The 16,697-nt window shown below is 39.0% G+C and overlaps 1 protein-coding gene across 7 annotated transcripts in view; it reads right to left on the bottom strand.

The window, feature by feature from the left end:
- Positions 1 to 1,573: 1,573 nt before the first annotated feature.
- Positions 1,574 to 16,697, bottom strand: part of PPFIA2 (PTPRF interacting protein alpha 2) — a 235,524-nt gene continuing 220,400 nt past the window's right edge. For 4 of the 7 annotated variants that reach the window (XM_018552924.1, XM_018552927.1, XM_018552925.1 and 1 more), the window contains 5 exons: positions 15,407 to 15,582; positions 11,566 to 11,634; positions 6,779 to 6,938; positions 3,932 to 4,041; positions 1,789 to 2,522 (listed from right to left, as the gene is read on the bottom strand). In XM_018552924.1, the coding sequence (XP_018408426.1) occupies positions 3,980 to 4,041; positions 6,779 to 6,938; positions 11,566 to 11,634; positions 15,407 to 15,582 (467 nt within the window). In that variant the 3' untranslated portion in view covers positions 1,789 to 2,522; positions 3,932 to 3,979. Of the gene's footprint in view, positions 2,523 to 3,931; positions 4,042 to 6,778; positions 6,939 to 11,565; positions 11,635 to 15,406; positions 15,583 to 16,697 lie in introns of all 7 variants that reach the window. The other 3 variants (XM_018552926.1, XM_018552928.1, XM_018552929.1) reach the window with 2 other exon arrangements.

The following is a 16,697-nucleotide window of genomic DNA, read 5'->3' as shown; positions in this document are numbered from 1 at the left end:
TCAGGTAAAAAACGAATAGCATTTAGTACTACTTTAATGTGTATAGTCTGACCACTGGTATAGTCTAGGCTACTCCTTAATACTACTAAATGTTCATACCCCCAAGTGCAACAATATTGCCTTGTTTTTTTTTTTTGTTCACTTGTTGATCCTGCCCGTAACACACTTTCCAGCCTCGGGTGACAATGCTCACTCAATGCTCTCTATCTGTGGAGGAGCAGCTAGTGCTGTCACCCAAGCAAAGAAGGTTGTTGGGATTGCAAGATACCCAACACTCTTCAGAACAGGCAGGAGATGTTTTGTAATTAAAAGAGAGAACTTGGGCAGGCCTAATAATGTTTGAGGTTTCAGTGCAGCATTACCGGCTTACTACAGGAAGTTAAAACACGCCGTTGATCTTTTTTGCAGTTATTGAACAGATATAATGAAATTATTGCAATATCATATTTAACAGATCAAAAGGGTGCAAAAGAAGAGTTCCTTGTTAGGTTTACATATATTTTAATCTTGGAACTCAATAATATTGGTGACAGTTACTTTGGACAAGTTTCTAGTAGACTGTAGAACTACTTTGTTAAATAGCCTGATAGCAGTTTGTTCAAAGTGACAGTCAGCACTCCTATTAGGTTCTTCACCCTACCTCCCCAATCTAGAGCTACAGTATATGGTGCATTAAAGGGTTCAACAAAGCTGCGTGAAGCTTGCCAGAGTGGAAAGGTTTTCCATACACAGTGTTCTTATACAAACTACAAGACCTGTAGTTAAGTTGCAACAAGACAGCTGTAGTTAAGTTGCAACATCTGTCAAAAAAAGGTTATTTCACCTATAAACTTGCTATATATATATTTAATTATAAAATTATCTGCCTAAAAGTTCAGTCTTGAAGCATGCAATTTTCAAATACAGATATGTGTAAGAATCAAATTAGGTTACTTTTCTTTTTCTTGTGAATTCAGGGTGCCCCCTACTGGCCAGCTTTGAGACTCCACCTTCTCTAAAAGTTCCGTACACCATTACCAGAGTTATACAAACCAGAGAGAGTTTAGTTTTATTTCCCTTTTTATTGACAATGGAAGGAAAACATTTTGTCACCATAAACTTCCAACTTTCATTGGTTAAAAATGAGATCTGACAATAAAAGAAATGTTTATGAACGTGCATTTGCTTAACGGAATAACTAAAAGGTTTCAAGCAAAAGTCAAGCAGCGGAAGTTGGCAAATAGTTCAAATAATCTTAACGCCTACTTGGGAGATGTCCATAAAAACTATCAGAAGAGAAGAAGCAACGGTTGCAAACAACAAATAAAGCCACAGCAGGTAATAAGATTGCAGTTATGCCTATGTATTATATCCAAATTTAGATATAATCAAACTTAAGTTTGAAGCAGTAAAGCTGTGTGAACCGCAGTAACGTATAGCAACTAAGCAGTATGCATTTACTGAGGTTACTTCAGTGCGGGATGAATCCTGATTGGTTGCTACAGCATGCTGCGCTGTGCAGATTTCTCTGATAAAACAGTCCCAAATATATAGGCATCTCTCACTTGTCTTTCAGTTATTTCATCTTTAAACAATTTTTTACAAGGCCATCTTGGCGAGGAGAATAACAATAAATATGTTTGCTAAAAGCTGAAATAAAGGTATGACTGTTTTTTTTACATAAGAATCTTGAATATTAAACTTTTGGATTATTACATCCAACAGACACTGCCATCTGCAGAGAAAGTAAAAGGTGTTCTCGGTAAAGCAAAGTGTTTTTCTTGGTCCACAGGTTATTTCATGATTTAGTTTTTTTTTAACCAAAGACTGGTGTCTTGGTGATTGCTTTTGACTTATGTAAACAGTTCATTACTCAAAGAGCCATCACAGTGCTTCTCTAAAAGATTCGATCGAGTGCCTTTTGTAAGTCCATTAGGCTCCACTGCCAGATTATACCATATGGAACCAGAGGCAGGTATACAGCTGGATGTTTAGAGGCTCTTAGGAGAAACATGTTGAGGCATCTAACTGCTAAACATACTAGTTTGACTGTTACAATCCAAAAAACTGTAAAAACAGTGAAATGGAAAGGTACAAACATTAGAGACACTTTCATCAGGTCTTCCAACATAGACTCATTGAACTTTAAGTTTTATTTTTTTTTAAAAATCATATTTATAACCATTTACACTTGAGAAAATAAAAAAGACTTACACTTCATAAAATAAATACACATTAAATACTTAAATATTTCTAGTATATTACAAGGAAAACAGATGTAACATAAAAACGATTGGTTCCATCTCATTAAGTTGTGCACATTTAAACCTCTATAGATCATGGGAACCATTCTTATAATTATAGTTGTTCTCTGTCTCTTAAACTAAGCATATGATTATACGATACATAAAAATATTTTCACATTTTAGTTTTGTAGATCAGTGCTCATTCTGGCATTCAGCTAACGGCCAGATGGTCTCTCGTTTTCATTCTCTTCGTTCTCCTAGGTAGTGCACTTCAGGTAGATGGTTAAAAAAGGACACCTAGGGGAATACATGCTGATATTAGCATTGCTTGATAGCATAACAGTTGCCATCTTTTCATATAAGCTTTAGGATTAAACAGCACAAAGTCACGGTCCTGGAAGAAGCATACAACAGGAAAAACTAGAGTGAAGAAAGAACTCCTGATATGAATATTTGTTCCAGATAATTCATTCCAAAAATACTGCAGCCAGACAGCCAGGTGTTAGAATATTGAGGTAGCATGTGTATTTTTCGAAGAAAATGTTTCTTTTAAAATGTGTGTTTTGATTATTCATACAATGATTGAGTTGTTGTGATTGCTCTGATTGCAAAAAAAAAAAAAAAGGAATCTGAACGGGCTATCTATCCAAATAAAAATCTGCTGATCAAAAGTGATCAGTTGTACAGTAATAACATTTCATGGCCAAGTCTACCCAAATTTAAGACTTCAGTATTGGATGGATGATGTTGCATTACAGTGGAAGGTACTCGCTCATATCTGTTTCCAGAACTCGGTTGGTAAGATCCCTCATCTGGAGTATCTGTCCTATGCCTCTTACAGCCAGTAATGTCTATTGAACTTTGGGCTCCCATCTTCAGAACCTCTTTGTACTTTTCTGAACAATTCAGTGGGAACAAGCTGACTGAAAATAGATATTGGGGCTTAGGGACAAAACTATTAAAGAAATAAGCCTGTGTGTTCTAGCATACAAAAGGAATATCAAGTTTAAAGAAGAGATTACAGATAGGCTTTTAAGTTGGCTATGATTAGCGCCAATTCATTGTTGTACCTAAAAAATGTATGTGTTCCCTAGTAGAAGCAGGTACTTTTATAAGGATGCCATCAGTTCATTAGCCAATCATGTAAAGTGCCAGTATATTATGTGCTACCAGTACGAGAGGCCAGAGGTAAGGGAAAACTAAATAGAATAGCATTAGAAAACTAAAATTTTGGCTTTACCAAGGGAAAACTTTAGGTGTACTACAGACAAATTAAATTCATAGTTGAAAACAACAATGTCCCCTGTCTCGTTATGCGTGTGCAAAAGCCGCAACATTTAGCCAGGAAATAGTGGTGCTCCCTGCCTTCCAAGCTCAAGTCTGGCTGAAATGAATTGCACATAATTTCCTAGGTGCCCTTACAGATATATAATGCAACTCTGCATTTATCTGTTTGGCATCTCACCTAAAGCGAACTAAACAGACCAAGTTGCATTTGTAGGCACCTTAACACAAGCCAACACAACCCTGCTGGTCCAGAGATTAATCTTTCATCTAATGCTGTGGTAAATCAGCGCTGAATACTGAAAAATGGCCTGGATGGGAAGGGGGTTTAACACCGCGGATGTCAACTGGTTAATAAATATGCCTGCTTCTATTTGGCCATAACAGCTTTCAGAACAGAAATAATAAAACTCATTACTTACTGTAACTCAGTGCTTTGCTCTTTGTTTTATTTTTTATTTAAAGTGTTGTCAACATGAGTATGTCCGGACTGTGGAGCTGTCTAGTCTCTGCATTCCGGAAGGAGCAGCTGCTAAGAAAATGCAAATACATGTTCAGCAACTGGACATAACTCCTCTCAACCATCTACTACCAATCTGCACAAACTGGTTTTTAAATATTGTCACGTAAAGCTAAGTAACCTGGATATTAAAGAGTTATTCTTTAATACACATTTATAAAAAGCTTCAAAGAATAATAACTGTGCCATAGTTTTATGGCCCATTCACAAAAGCGTGTCCTCTAAAATGCTCTGTTTTAGTGGACGGGCTGTTACATTGTGGCAGCTCCAGCAGCGTGTGTTGTATCACACACTGTTGGAGCTGTCACTTTTTACATTTGTTTTTCTTTTTTTACTTGTAAAATCTGTATCGTACACTCCATTCAGGTGCCTGCTAATGCAGCAACTTGTGGTAGAGTGATGAACTTGCTGCATTTTATCGCAGTGCACTGTATGCTAATTGGTGAACAGGCCCTCAAACAAATATATAGCTCCTTAAACATTGATAAGCCATGTTTAGTAGTTTGCAGTCCTGAAATTGCACTATTTCATCTGTCTTGTCTACCCAAGGACCTCCCTGAAATGTCCAGAGTCACATTGTTCCTCCTGAGCTAAGCATCGTAGGTGATTTTTTTTTTGCACTTTTAGGCCTCATTCACACTGCTTAAAGCCGGCTCATACAGATCCAGGCCGCGTCCACGGCCGTATCGGGCCGTTCCCGGGAAGGAACAGGTGCTGCGTGCGATTGTACGCAGCAGCCTGTTCTTCTCTATAGTAGTACGCGGCTGTACGCTCACCGGAGCTGCACATCCGTGGAGCCAATGGATCCTGTCTGCGTCCGAACATGGACACCAGCACCTGTCCTTCCCTGTTCGGGCCAACTCTAAACAGTCAAGCCATACAAATACCCAACTTAAATTATGAAAGGTCAGTCCACAATTGTTAAATCATGGAACAATGGGCTCTTTATGGTGTAAGATACACTGTAATATTAATCTCTGATTTATTTATATGTGTTCAAGAAATATTGTAACTGTGGCAATTAATTGTGTGCAAGTTTCATACAATTAATCTCAGGCTATTTCGGTATTGTAATTGAACCTCATACTTGCTACTTTCTCATTACTTGGGGAGCAACATCATATTGATCATTATCATAGATGCTAACCATACAGGACCAGTCCCAAAACTTTGTAGGTCAGGTGTGTCCCCAAAAATTTGTTTAAATGCCACAGAAACATGATAACTGTTGTAACATGTTTAATATCTGCTTTTGGATTTTAAATTATTACAGATTCAAAAAGGCTTGTTTCAGATAAATAGTATGTTATTATGTTAAGTGTTCAATACTGTTTCAGTGTCCAACATTTGGCATATATTGTAAGCTAGTCTCTTACAGAAGAACTCCAGGAATTTAAGAAACTTACCCCTGCACTGCAAGGGTTAAGTTCTCATTTTGTGTAAGGAGCCCAAAGGCCTGAGCTCAGGCGGTCTAAGTACCCCTAAAGTCATAAAGTCTTATGCAGGTCCATTGACTTAGTTGTAAACTTGTGTTAGCTGTGAAAATGCTAAAGGGACATTTCCTAGCAGAAACCGAGGCGGAGAGAGGTGAATGCTGGCTTCCCTGGGACCAAGGCTCAAGTAAGTATGTATGCTTTATTCCATCTCCTAGAGAAAAAATGAGCACTTAGCTCTTGCAGTGCAGGGGGTAGCCCAACTGCAAGGGGAAGGGTTTTTTTTTTTAATTTCCAGAGTTCTTCTTTAATACAGCTGCAACTGGCTCTCTGGAATCTGTCTAAGGCAAGAACAGAGAAAAAGTGAAATGTCTTCCGAACTGCCTTGATTTGTCTGTAAAAAAGCATATGTATTCCTTTTCCCACGGAAAAGTAAATATTGGTTTTTATCTGTGTGTTATAGAATGTGGATCCTAACTAGTGCAGATCATGGCAGAAAGATCCAATTGGAAGAGTTCTAAATTTTGGTTTTCTTTTTCCTAAGTATGTGACCAAGTAATTTGGGGGTATCATCACTGCTTCGTGATTCAGACATGGAACATGTATGGAGGTTAGGAGTTCCTGCTTTACCAGCTGCATACTTGTTCTTAGTCTGAGACGCACCTGGTACTGAAGAAAGGATGAGGATGGCAACCCTTGAGCTTGGACCTGTCTAAAGACAAGTCAATAATTGCATTTCCCCTATTGCTATCCTTCTGTGAAGGTGCTATAATTGCCTAAAAAGCCCTCCGTGACTTCCAGCCTTTAGCCTTTTGGAACTGTCTCTTTTGTCTACATATTGCTTTATGGGTGTGACTGTAGGACCCTCCCCTCTTGAACATAATCTTATTACTATTTCTATCCTTGCAGGTTATCTCTAAATATACTTTAATGGTATAGATTTATAGAAATTACCTGGTGTAGAAGGGGTTAGCCACTATAACCAGGCTCCAGCTTTCATTTTTCCAGTGCCGGTAGAGCAAAAGGAGCTGAAATCTCTTGCCTATGAGCATTACAACCCTTTCTATCCTCAATCTCTGTTTTATAGTATTATTTGACTAACTACTCAATATAAAGGAATCTGTTTATTTCCATAAAGCAAATTCATACAAATAATGTGCTGTTTATTACATAAAACGCACATCTAATTTCTTTTTTCAGTTATCAGCCCTGTATTCATGTAATAGGATGTTATTTTGACATAATCATCACTTTAATTCACTTCTACACAATAGTATGACCTATTGCTGTAAGCAAAGCTAAAAATAAAGCAGTACCATCTGTTGTCATTTTTCGTGAGTATCCGGATGTTGTTGTTAATCTGAATCCTGCTGGCAGTGTTTCTGAAGAGCCCGGCATCATGCTGATTCCATGGACCTCGCGTGGTGGAAATTGCCTCCTCCAGGAGGGCCCACGTCTAAAGTTTTTGTCATCAGTCTAAAAATGCAAAACGTGCCAAATTATAGAGCAGAGCTGCAGTTTTAGAGTTTGTGTTGCTATCAGGAGTTCTTTATCACACATTAAATGTATATTTTCTGTTTCATTTTTATTCTCGCAAGCATCACTCACGAACTGCCAATATGCATCTGCTGCAAAATTGATTTTAAAAAATCCTGGTAAGTGTTTAACAATACAAAGTACTCTTAGGTAAATTTCTCCTTATTCCACAACGCTACGTGATCAATAACAATATAACACATTCCTAGGTAAATCTCTGCTTGCACATGCATAATGCCACATGACCAATGTCCACCAATAATAACAAAGCAGTAGCTTAATGCATCGATAAAGGAGTGGAAGGACAAGGTATCGTTCATAGATTGTGACTCACCATGTTTTTCCTAATGGTAGACTATCTCTCTGGAGCACCTCAACACATAAAAATGAACTGACTCACACAATAATGGGTGAAAGCAATCTGCTTTCTAGAATATAACAAACCAAAACATATGCCGATACTGACTTATTTATCCATTTGCTTTTGGCACCATTCCTCCCACTTACTGTACACTGCTATTAGTAAGGTTGTCCATACTCCTCCAATAGGAAGGATCAAAGGGTGGGATTAAATGTTTTCATGAGATTGATTCAATATTTGCATAACAGAAGTTCCCAGGTTTTGGGGTTCCAAGATACTTTAAAGACAACACAAGGCACCTTTGTGGGTGCCTGAGCTTAATTTGTATGCTCCGTTTTTTTTTTTTTTTTTCCTAAAGCTTTGCTTTCAGTGGAAACTGTAAAAGGTTTTTGTTACATTCTTCATATTTTTGAACTGATTTTTTTTGATCATTTTCTACATTACTTGTATAAACCTATAGTTTTAATGATAACCATTTAATTCAATGTAATTCACTGATATTTAGGTTGCAGAGCATGCTCGGCTATTCAGAATGCATACACAGCTGCTAGTAAATTAGTGCCCAGTTGTAGTATATACACATATTAACATACAGACCTCTTCTGGGTGTGCCATTTTTGGCCATCTTAATTGGCCAGTCCAAGTGAACGTAACTCCCCCACATGTTCATGGGTTACATTTTCAACTTAGTACATCTCAGTATCCAAGGCATGCCGAGATTGTACATGGAGCTCACATACATAGCTAAGTGTACACTCAAAGAAGTTTGCATGCAGACAGGTAACAAGCTTTATTGCAGAACAGACATAGTACGTGTCTTGTGCAATAAAAAGCATTACTGCTCTTAAAGTTATTTAATTAAAACATTTTTTGGTTACGTACACTTTCACTTTTGGTTAAAAAAAAGAGGTGTAACTGAAAAACATTGGTTGGTAAGCACACATACTGGTTTGGTTTCTGACATCATTCTAAACTTCACCATTGGAGACATTTTTGAATGATAGAGAAGTCTCAGAAGAGCACCAGCGTAATCTTTGGAAGGCTGCCAGTTGGCAATTACGAGTCATCTTTCGTTATACGTGAGCACATGGGCACAGATATGAAGCGATGAACGGAACTTTCAGTAGCAGAATAAAGACAATTTCTGCAAAGATTGTTACACACCTATACAGTTTATTTGGCGCGCATATCTTCCTATTCAAATTAGAGTTCCAGATATCAGTTGTGTTAAATTAACAAACAGCTAAAGAGCTGCAGTTAACTATACTTCAAGCCAAGTACTTGTATAACAGATATAACAAACCTCTTTCAATGGTATATTTATCATACTAAAAGGGTGCAAATAAGAGACCTTCAGCTTTCCTGAACAAGGAAGATTCTTCTAACTACATTCAACGTCTCTGCGCCACTTAGCACTATAGTGCTCTTGCTGAATTTAGTAACAAGTGCCCAGCGAAAAATGATCACAATTTGCAAATGTTAAGCTTTGGGCTGCCCATTTTAATCCTGCTGTCCTAGGCACTGTCAAATGGGTGCAATTTTGGTAAATATAGGGCTGTTCAAGCCCATAATAGCCCATCAAGAGTCTTAAACCGAGAGTAAATTTTGACACGTGGTCTTTATATTACACTACCAATAAACTTAACCCTTTTCTGGGTAGTACACTAACAATAACAATCATATTTCTTAGATTTCTTTGTTATCAAATTTTTGGGCCATATCAAAACTACTAACATACACATTTTGTCCTGATACCAAACAGGTATGTTTTACTCACATTATGGCTTTAATACTGGGCTCTAATTAGGTTTTCGAAGTGGATGCATGTTTTCAAGCCCCCAACATATATGGAAAAATACTAAAGTGCTACAACAATAATAATATGCAATGTTTTGCTCTTGAGCATGTTCGCATTATAGCATCACTTCTCCTGGCCCAACAAGCTTCATCAAAGTGCAAATATGATGAAGTCTGTGCTGTGATGAAATGCACTAGATGGGGAAAGGAACGTTATGCTTCACACACTCTTGAGAGACCAGGAGAGCAATTGCAGTTCTAAATGTTCATTATGGGTGCTGGCAAAACACCAGGCAATGTAAGTTTGTTTTTTTGTTCGGGACTCTATTAAAAGGTATTTTTCACCATATCTATTTTTTCTTCTGGTATGTTTAATTGAAATTAAAACGCAATCTTTGGCCTGATTTTGAAAGAGATCAAATCCTCGTGGTGAGTTTATATAATATGTGGAAGTCACAAAGGTTGTTGAAACACTTGGGAGGAAAAAGATTTGTTCTGCTGCATTCCTCTGAAGTACACTAGGTGGCACCAAAGGTGCTGAGTGGAGACCTGAATGGAGTGTAAATTTTGTAAAAAAAAAAAAATGCACACAGTACAATGCGGTGAAACAGCACATCCCACCACCCCTTACCAACCAGCAAGATTGACAGCAGCCAGCAAGATAAAGTGGACTGTTTGGAAAAAGTAGGGAAGGATTAGAAAACGTAACATTTATTTTTTTTTATTCCCGTTTGTATCTCTGTTAGCTGGATTCACCCCTTATTTTTCCAACTTAATGGTCTTTTCATACAAGCTGTATTTTTAAAAGGGAAAGTGACAGTGGTACAAAACATTGCATCAATTTCAATGGCATGAAAATGAGAAAACATTGCCACCTTACAAAACAAAAGAAAGAAAAAAGAATGTTGTCTTTTTAATTAGACAGTGCAGACATGTCATAAAAAAAAAATGAAAATAGTTTTAGATTTAACTATTTGTGGAACTATTCAAATAATCACAGCCCTGATTGGTAGTGTTTTCTTCTACGCCATGTTTTGGACAAACTATTATTTTTCTGCCACCACTGTATGTTCCATGTGGAAGCAATTGGACCAATATATTCATCATCAGCAAGCCTTGCTTCACCATCATGTTGTTTAAACAGGTTTATGTTGCCCAAAAAGGAAAATAATGCTGTTAAGGACATAGGAATTGTAAAGGTGATCTATGTGGGGCACACTGCTACCTTTCTGTCCCATTCCCATTTTTTTTTTCACTCGCAGCAAGATAAGGCTGGAAACCTGTCCTGAGTGTAAAATTAGAGCTACCAGTTTTAACAGACCCTTTTAACTGCATGGGATTTTGTCATAGGGATATGTCACAATTCTTTACAAGCATGTTTTTTAATAGTAGAAATTGTGTAGAAGTGGTAGTCTTTTTTGGCAGTGGGTACAGAACATTTAATGAATTTTTTTGCTGCTTGGGTCTAATTATTTCAATTGCAAGTTAGATTATTTGTTACAAATCACTACTATATGTACACAATACAGTGCTGCAATCAAAGAATTGGGAGATAGTTCACTTGTTTGTGTTAGTACAGAGCAATTTTTGGTGTAGTATAATCTTAGAACATTTATGGATTTTTTTTCTGGTGTATTTGATGAACCAGGTTCAGATAATAAGAAATGTAAATAAAAAAGTTCCCTGTTGTCCTAAACAAAATAAATCCCCAAAATTTGCTAGAGATGCCAGAAAACAATAGGTACATTAACAGATATTATGTGGCCATGTGAGCCACTTCAATCCTACTGGCATACATAGACTACTGTTTAACATTAAGTGGCAGAGACTACCATTTAAGCCTGAGGTATATGTCCTTCACCTTATTGATAGACACTCACTGGACACAAAACAACTCCGTAGACATTTGATAAATGCAGCACAAATATTAATTCCATGGCACAATTTTTCACCCACACTCAAGGGTACAAAAAAAATTATATCCCACCATGTCTAATAAAACTGTTGAGGACCCAGTGATTGCAGACACTGGATAGATTTGAAGGTCAGGTAGGACTGAGTTGGGATGAAGGCCGGGGTGAATAGACCGCGGTCCCCCTGACCATCTCATACCCCTGAGTCCCTGTAACCTCCCTAGTTATCCTACAACCCGTATGTTCTCTAAAGAAAGTTTGTGGTGTAAAGAACAGGTTAGAGATGGGGTAATTAGGGGTAATGTAAATTGTTTTGTTTTTTTATTCCACACAATGCAGAACAAAATAGACTGTATGCAGTGACAAAGCTTGCCTCCTTCAGCTATCTGTCACATAATCAGTATTGTGATGTAGATGTATAGAGAAAATGTAATACTTTCATATCATTGCTTGTCTCATAATTGTCAAACACTGCCAATAGTAACAATTATTTTACCTCATCAAGACGTCTTTCCGTTCCTAGTGCCAACAGGTTATTGTATTCTCTTTCTAGGATTTGTCTAGCCTGGAAAATCAAATCATGAGTATTTAGTTGCAAAAAGACAAATATCCAAAAACTGATATATCCATATGTGACACCCTGAAAGATAACTGTACAGCTAATATACTTGGTATTTGGACTCTGCAATTGTAAAACAGACCTCTGGTGCACATACGGTAGGCCCCTTCCCTCCAGTCTGTACAGGCCCAGCCATTGTTTATTACCTCTTTCAGCACAAACAAAGAATATATTTGCCATCCAAAGTTCAACTCAGACCATGTGTCCAAGACAGAAAGGCCATGCCAGGCATGGTTACATCTACATCACAGGCAACCATAGAGGGTCATGCCTGGCACATTTGCATCTACTTCACAGGCAACCAGAGGTGGCCAGCAGAAACATCCTGCCAGTTTATCTCAGATGGAACCCTGCCAGTTCCATCTGAGGAGGATGGAAAGAGGCCAAATACCAAAAACATGGTTATGGACAAAATTCTGGGGACAAAATAACATACACCAAAGTGACATAAACCATACTGCCAGTAAGTCATCTTGGTGTCTGCCTTTTTATTTTTTTCTACTTGCAGCATCACTGTTGGTGTCTCAAAGACTTCCCCCTTCTCGGGACTAAACATAATGGATAATAATAAGTAGAAAAGCTGGGCCGAATCACCAAGGGTTAATTATTTGCTGTATATGGTTTAGAGGTGAATCAGCAAAAGTGGACAAAAGAAAAGACAAGTGTAACAATCAAAGAAAGAGTAGCCTTATATATATAATTTTATATTCATGAATTCTATTGACCGGTATGATATATATACAGTATCTCACAGAAGTGAGTACACCCCTCACATTTTTGTAAACATTTTATTATATAATTTCATGTGACGACACAGAAGAAATGACACTTTGCTACAATGTAAAGTAGTGAGTGTACAGCTTGTAGATCAGTGTACATTTGCTGTCCCCTCAAAATAACTCAACAAACAGCCATTAATGTCTAAACCGCTGGCAACAAAAGTGAGTACACCCCTAAGTGAAAATGTCCAAATTGGACCAAATTAGCCATTTTCCCTCCCCGGTGTCGCGTGGCTCATTAGTGTTACAAGGTCTCAGGTGTGAATGGGGAGCAGGTGTGTTAAATATGGTGTTATCGCTCTCACTCTCTCATACTGGCCACTGGAAGTTCAACATGGCACCTCATGACAAAGAACTCCCTGAGGATCTGAAAAAAAGAATTGTTGCTCTACATAAAGATGGCCTAGGCTATAAGAAGATTGCCAAGACCCTGAAACTGAGCAGCAGCACGGTGGCCAAGACCATACAGCGGTTTAACAGGACAGGTTCCACTCAGAACAGGCCTTGCCATGGTCAAACAAAGAAGTTGAGTGCACATGCTCAGTGTCCTTTCCAGAGGTTGTCTTTGGGAAATAGATGTATGAGTGCTGCCAGCATTGCTGCAGAGGTTGAAGGGGTGGGGGGTCAGCCTGTCAGTGCTCAGACCATATACGCCGCACACTGCATCAAATTGGTCTGCATGGCTTTCGTCACAGAAGGAAGCCTCTTCAAGATGATGCACAAGAAAGCCCGCAAACAGTTTGCTGAAGACAAGCAGACTAAGGATATGGATTACTGGAACCATGTCCTCTGGTCTGATGAGACCAAGATAAACTTATTTGGTTCAGATGGTGTCAAGCGTGTGTGGTGGCAACCAGGTGAGTACAAAGACAAGTGTGTCTTGCCTATAGTCAAGCATGGTGGTGGGAGTGTCATGGTCTGGGGCTGCATGAGTGCTTCCGGCACTGGGGAGCTACAGTTCATTGAGGGAACCATGAATGCCAACATGTACTGTGACATACTGAAGCAGAGCATGATCCCCTCCCTTCGGAGACTGGGCCACAGGGCAGTATTCCAACATGATAACGACCCCAAACACACCTCCAAAACGACCACTGCCTTGCTAAAGAAGCTAAGGGTAAAGGTGATGGACTGGCCAAGCATGTCTCCAGACCTAAACACTATTGTGCATCTGTGGGGCATCCTCAAATGGAAGGTGGAGGAGCGCAAGGTCTCTAACATCCACCAGCTCCGTGATGTCGTTATGGAGGAGTTTATAAGAAGATTGCCAAGACCCTGAAACTGAGCAGCAGCACGGTGGCCAAGACCATACAGCGGTTTAACAGGACAGGTTCCACTCAGAACAGGCCTTGCCATGGTCAAACAAAGAAGTTGAGTGCACATGCTCAGTGTCCTTTCCAGAGGTTGTCTTTGGGAAATAGATGTATGAGTGCTGCCAGCATTGCTGCAGAGGTTGAAGGGGTGGGGGGTCAGCCTGTCAGTGCTCAGACCATATACGCCGCACACTGCATCAAATTGGTCTGCATGGCTTTCGTCACAGAAGGAAGCCTCTTCAAGATGATGCACAAGAAAGCCCGCAAACAGTTTGCTGAAGACAAGCAGACTAAGGATATGGATTACTGGAACCATGTCCTCTGGTCTGATGAGACCAAGATAAACTTATTTGGTTCAGATGGTGTCAAGCGTGTGTGGTGGCAACCAGGTGAGTACAAAGACAAGTGTGTCTTGCCTATAGTCAAGCATGGTGGTGGGAGTGTCATGGTCTGGGGCTGCATGAGTGCTTCCGGCACTGGGGAGCTACAGTTCATTGAGGGAACCATGAATGCCAACATGTACTGTGACATACTGAAGCAGAGCATGATCCCCTCCCTTCGGAGACTGGGCCACAGGGCAGTATTCCAACATGATAACGACCCCAAACACACCTCCAAAACGACCACTGCCTTGCTAAAGAAGCTAAGGGTAAAGGTGATGGACTGGCCAAGCATGTCTCCAGACCTAAACACTATTGTGCATCTGTGGGGCATCCTCAAATGGAAGGTGGAGGAGCGCAAGGTCTCTAACATCCACCAGCTCCGTGATGTCGTTATGGAGGAGTGGAAGAGGAATCCAGTGGCAACCTGTGAAGCTCTGATGAAATCCATGCCCAAGAGGGTTAAGGCAGTGCTGGAAAATAATGGTGGCCACACAAAATATTGACACTTTGGGCCCAATTTGGACATTTTCACTTAGGGGTGTACTCACTTTTGTTGCCAGCGGATTAGACATTAATGGCTGTGTATTGATATGGCTGTGTGATATACAAGCTGTACACTCACTACTTTACATTGTAGCAACGTGTCATTTCTTCTGCGTCGTCACATGAAATGATATCATAAAATATTTACAAAAATGGGAGGGGTGTGCTCACTTCTGTGAGATACTACTGTATATACATAAATTGTTAGTAAGCATTTATATTGTTCTTTATTTGTTATACATATGTCTCTTTATGTATATATTTATTACAACATGTTTTGCTTTTACATGGATTACATATATGTAGTATTAGTCCTTATAACCATCCAGAGCTTACTTTTAGAGTTAGTGATATTCCCATTACCATTGATTCTGCTACTTTGATGCCATTGATATCATAGACATATATGATGGGTGTGTCTTGTTTTTAAGTGACTTTAATTGTGTTTTGTCCTTTGATACTATATGTACAATAAACTTTGGAACTGAGTTTTCTAAAAATGATTATGGACTTCAACTTTTTATTGAAAATATAATTTTGCATAGCACATATGACATCAGTGGTAGACTAAGCACAGAGTGAGATAGATCAGTTTGTTTACAAAGATAGTAACTGAACACAGTTCAATAGATATATAACTGTGCAATAGCATAACTAAAAAATGCCCATTACAAATGGCAGGTACCACCAGCCAACTTACCTGAGTATTTTGTGTTGGGATTTGTAATAACAGTGCTAAACTGGTATAATCAAAGTTTTCATCCAGAGCAATGAGTGAGCCATGCACACCACTTTCTAGAATGTTGTTTGCATAATCCCTTAGACCAATTGCCTGGATCCAACGGATTACCCGATCATTGCTCCAAGCCAGCACATCTAAAGCAGGAATACAAATTGCAGTGTTTGATTTCAGCCCATGTACGGCTGAAATTAGCCGTACCAGCCTCAAGTGAATAACCAAACAGTGTTCGGCTCACTTCACTTCAGATCGGTCATTCACTCGGCTGCCCTCGGCAGCTTCGTGAATAGACCCCAAAGTGTTTTTGTCCCCCAGCCTTGACTTAAATGATCCCCTCTGCAAAACTGCTCCACAAAGCTTCCTCTGCTGCCCACACTTATGGGGCTGTTTTCCAGCAGGAAGATGGACACAACTAGAAGAGGGTAACTTGCTGACAAACATAGGAGCAGAGGCCCCCGGATCTCGGTAAATATAGACCTGTGTAGGGCGAAGGTAGGATCATTCAGGTCAAGGAAGGGGGGGCGCAAAAAGAATAAATGCACTTTGTCTAAAAGTAAACATATTTATTTAGTATCACAGAACATATAACATATAATCAGAAGGTGTTTTCTCCTGTGTTCAGCTAAAAGTTGCCTACGCATATTGGATACCAGCTATCCAATACATGTATTTTGTAAGGTCTACGTTATAGATAAACCACACCTGAAGGAAAATGCTTTTCTTTGGCCAGGTGCTCTCAGCCTAGTAGCACTGTTCTCAGTTGACAGTTCTTATAAAAGTCAGTTCACTGCTTATTTGCATTTAAGATAGAATGTGGCTACTGTCTAATTTCTGGGTACCAGAAATTTGGCTTTGGTAACAAAAAGATTGCAAGGTCAATGAAAACTCTTTTAGTGCATTATTTTATATAAATATAAAGCCACTGAAGACAGTAGCGCTTACATCACTGTGCTTTATTAAAAGACAAAAGATTTGCTGGGTGCCAGCACTATTTAAGAAATAAATCTTTCTTAATCTACCTCAGTAAAATTACTAATATCTTATTATTTTGGGGATCCCAAATGGACTGGGTGGGTCCCTAAAATGTGAGCCTGAAACACCAGTGGAGTATGTTTATCACAGGGTACTGTTTATAACATTCTTGACGTAGTTATAACTGTTTTATATTACAAATGCAGTTTCTGAAATGTGCCGGAGGTGCTAATTAATTTCATCTTTCATCTGATTCCTTTATTGAAAAGTAAAATGAGCT

Source organism: Nanorana parkeri, unplaced genomic scaffold (genome assembly GCF_000935625.1).
Source record: "Nanorana parkeri isolate BGI_ZX_2015 unplaced genomic scaffold, ASM93562v1 scaffold101, whole genome shotgun sequence".
NCBI classification, from domain to species: Eukaryota; Metazoa; Chordata; class Amphibia; order Anura; family Dicroglossidae; genus Nanorana; species Nanorana parkeri.
The sequence above is the reverse complement of the archived record's forward strand: the minus strand, read 5'-3'. Positions and strand labels throughout refer to the sequence as shown.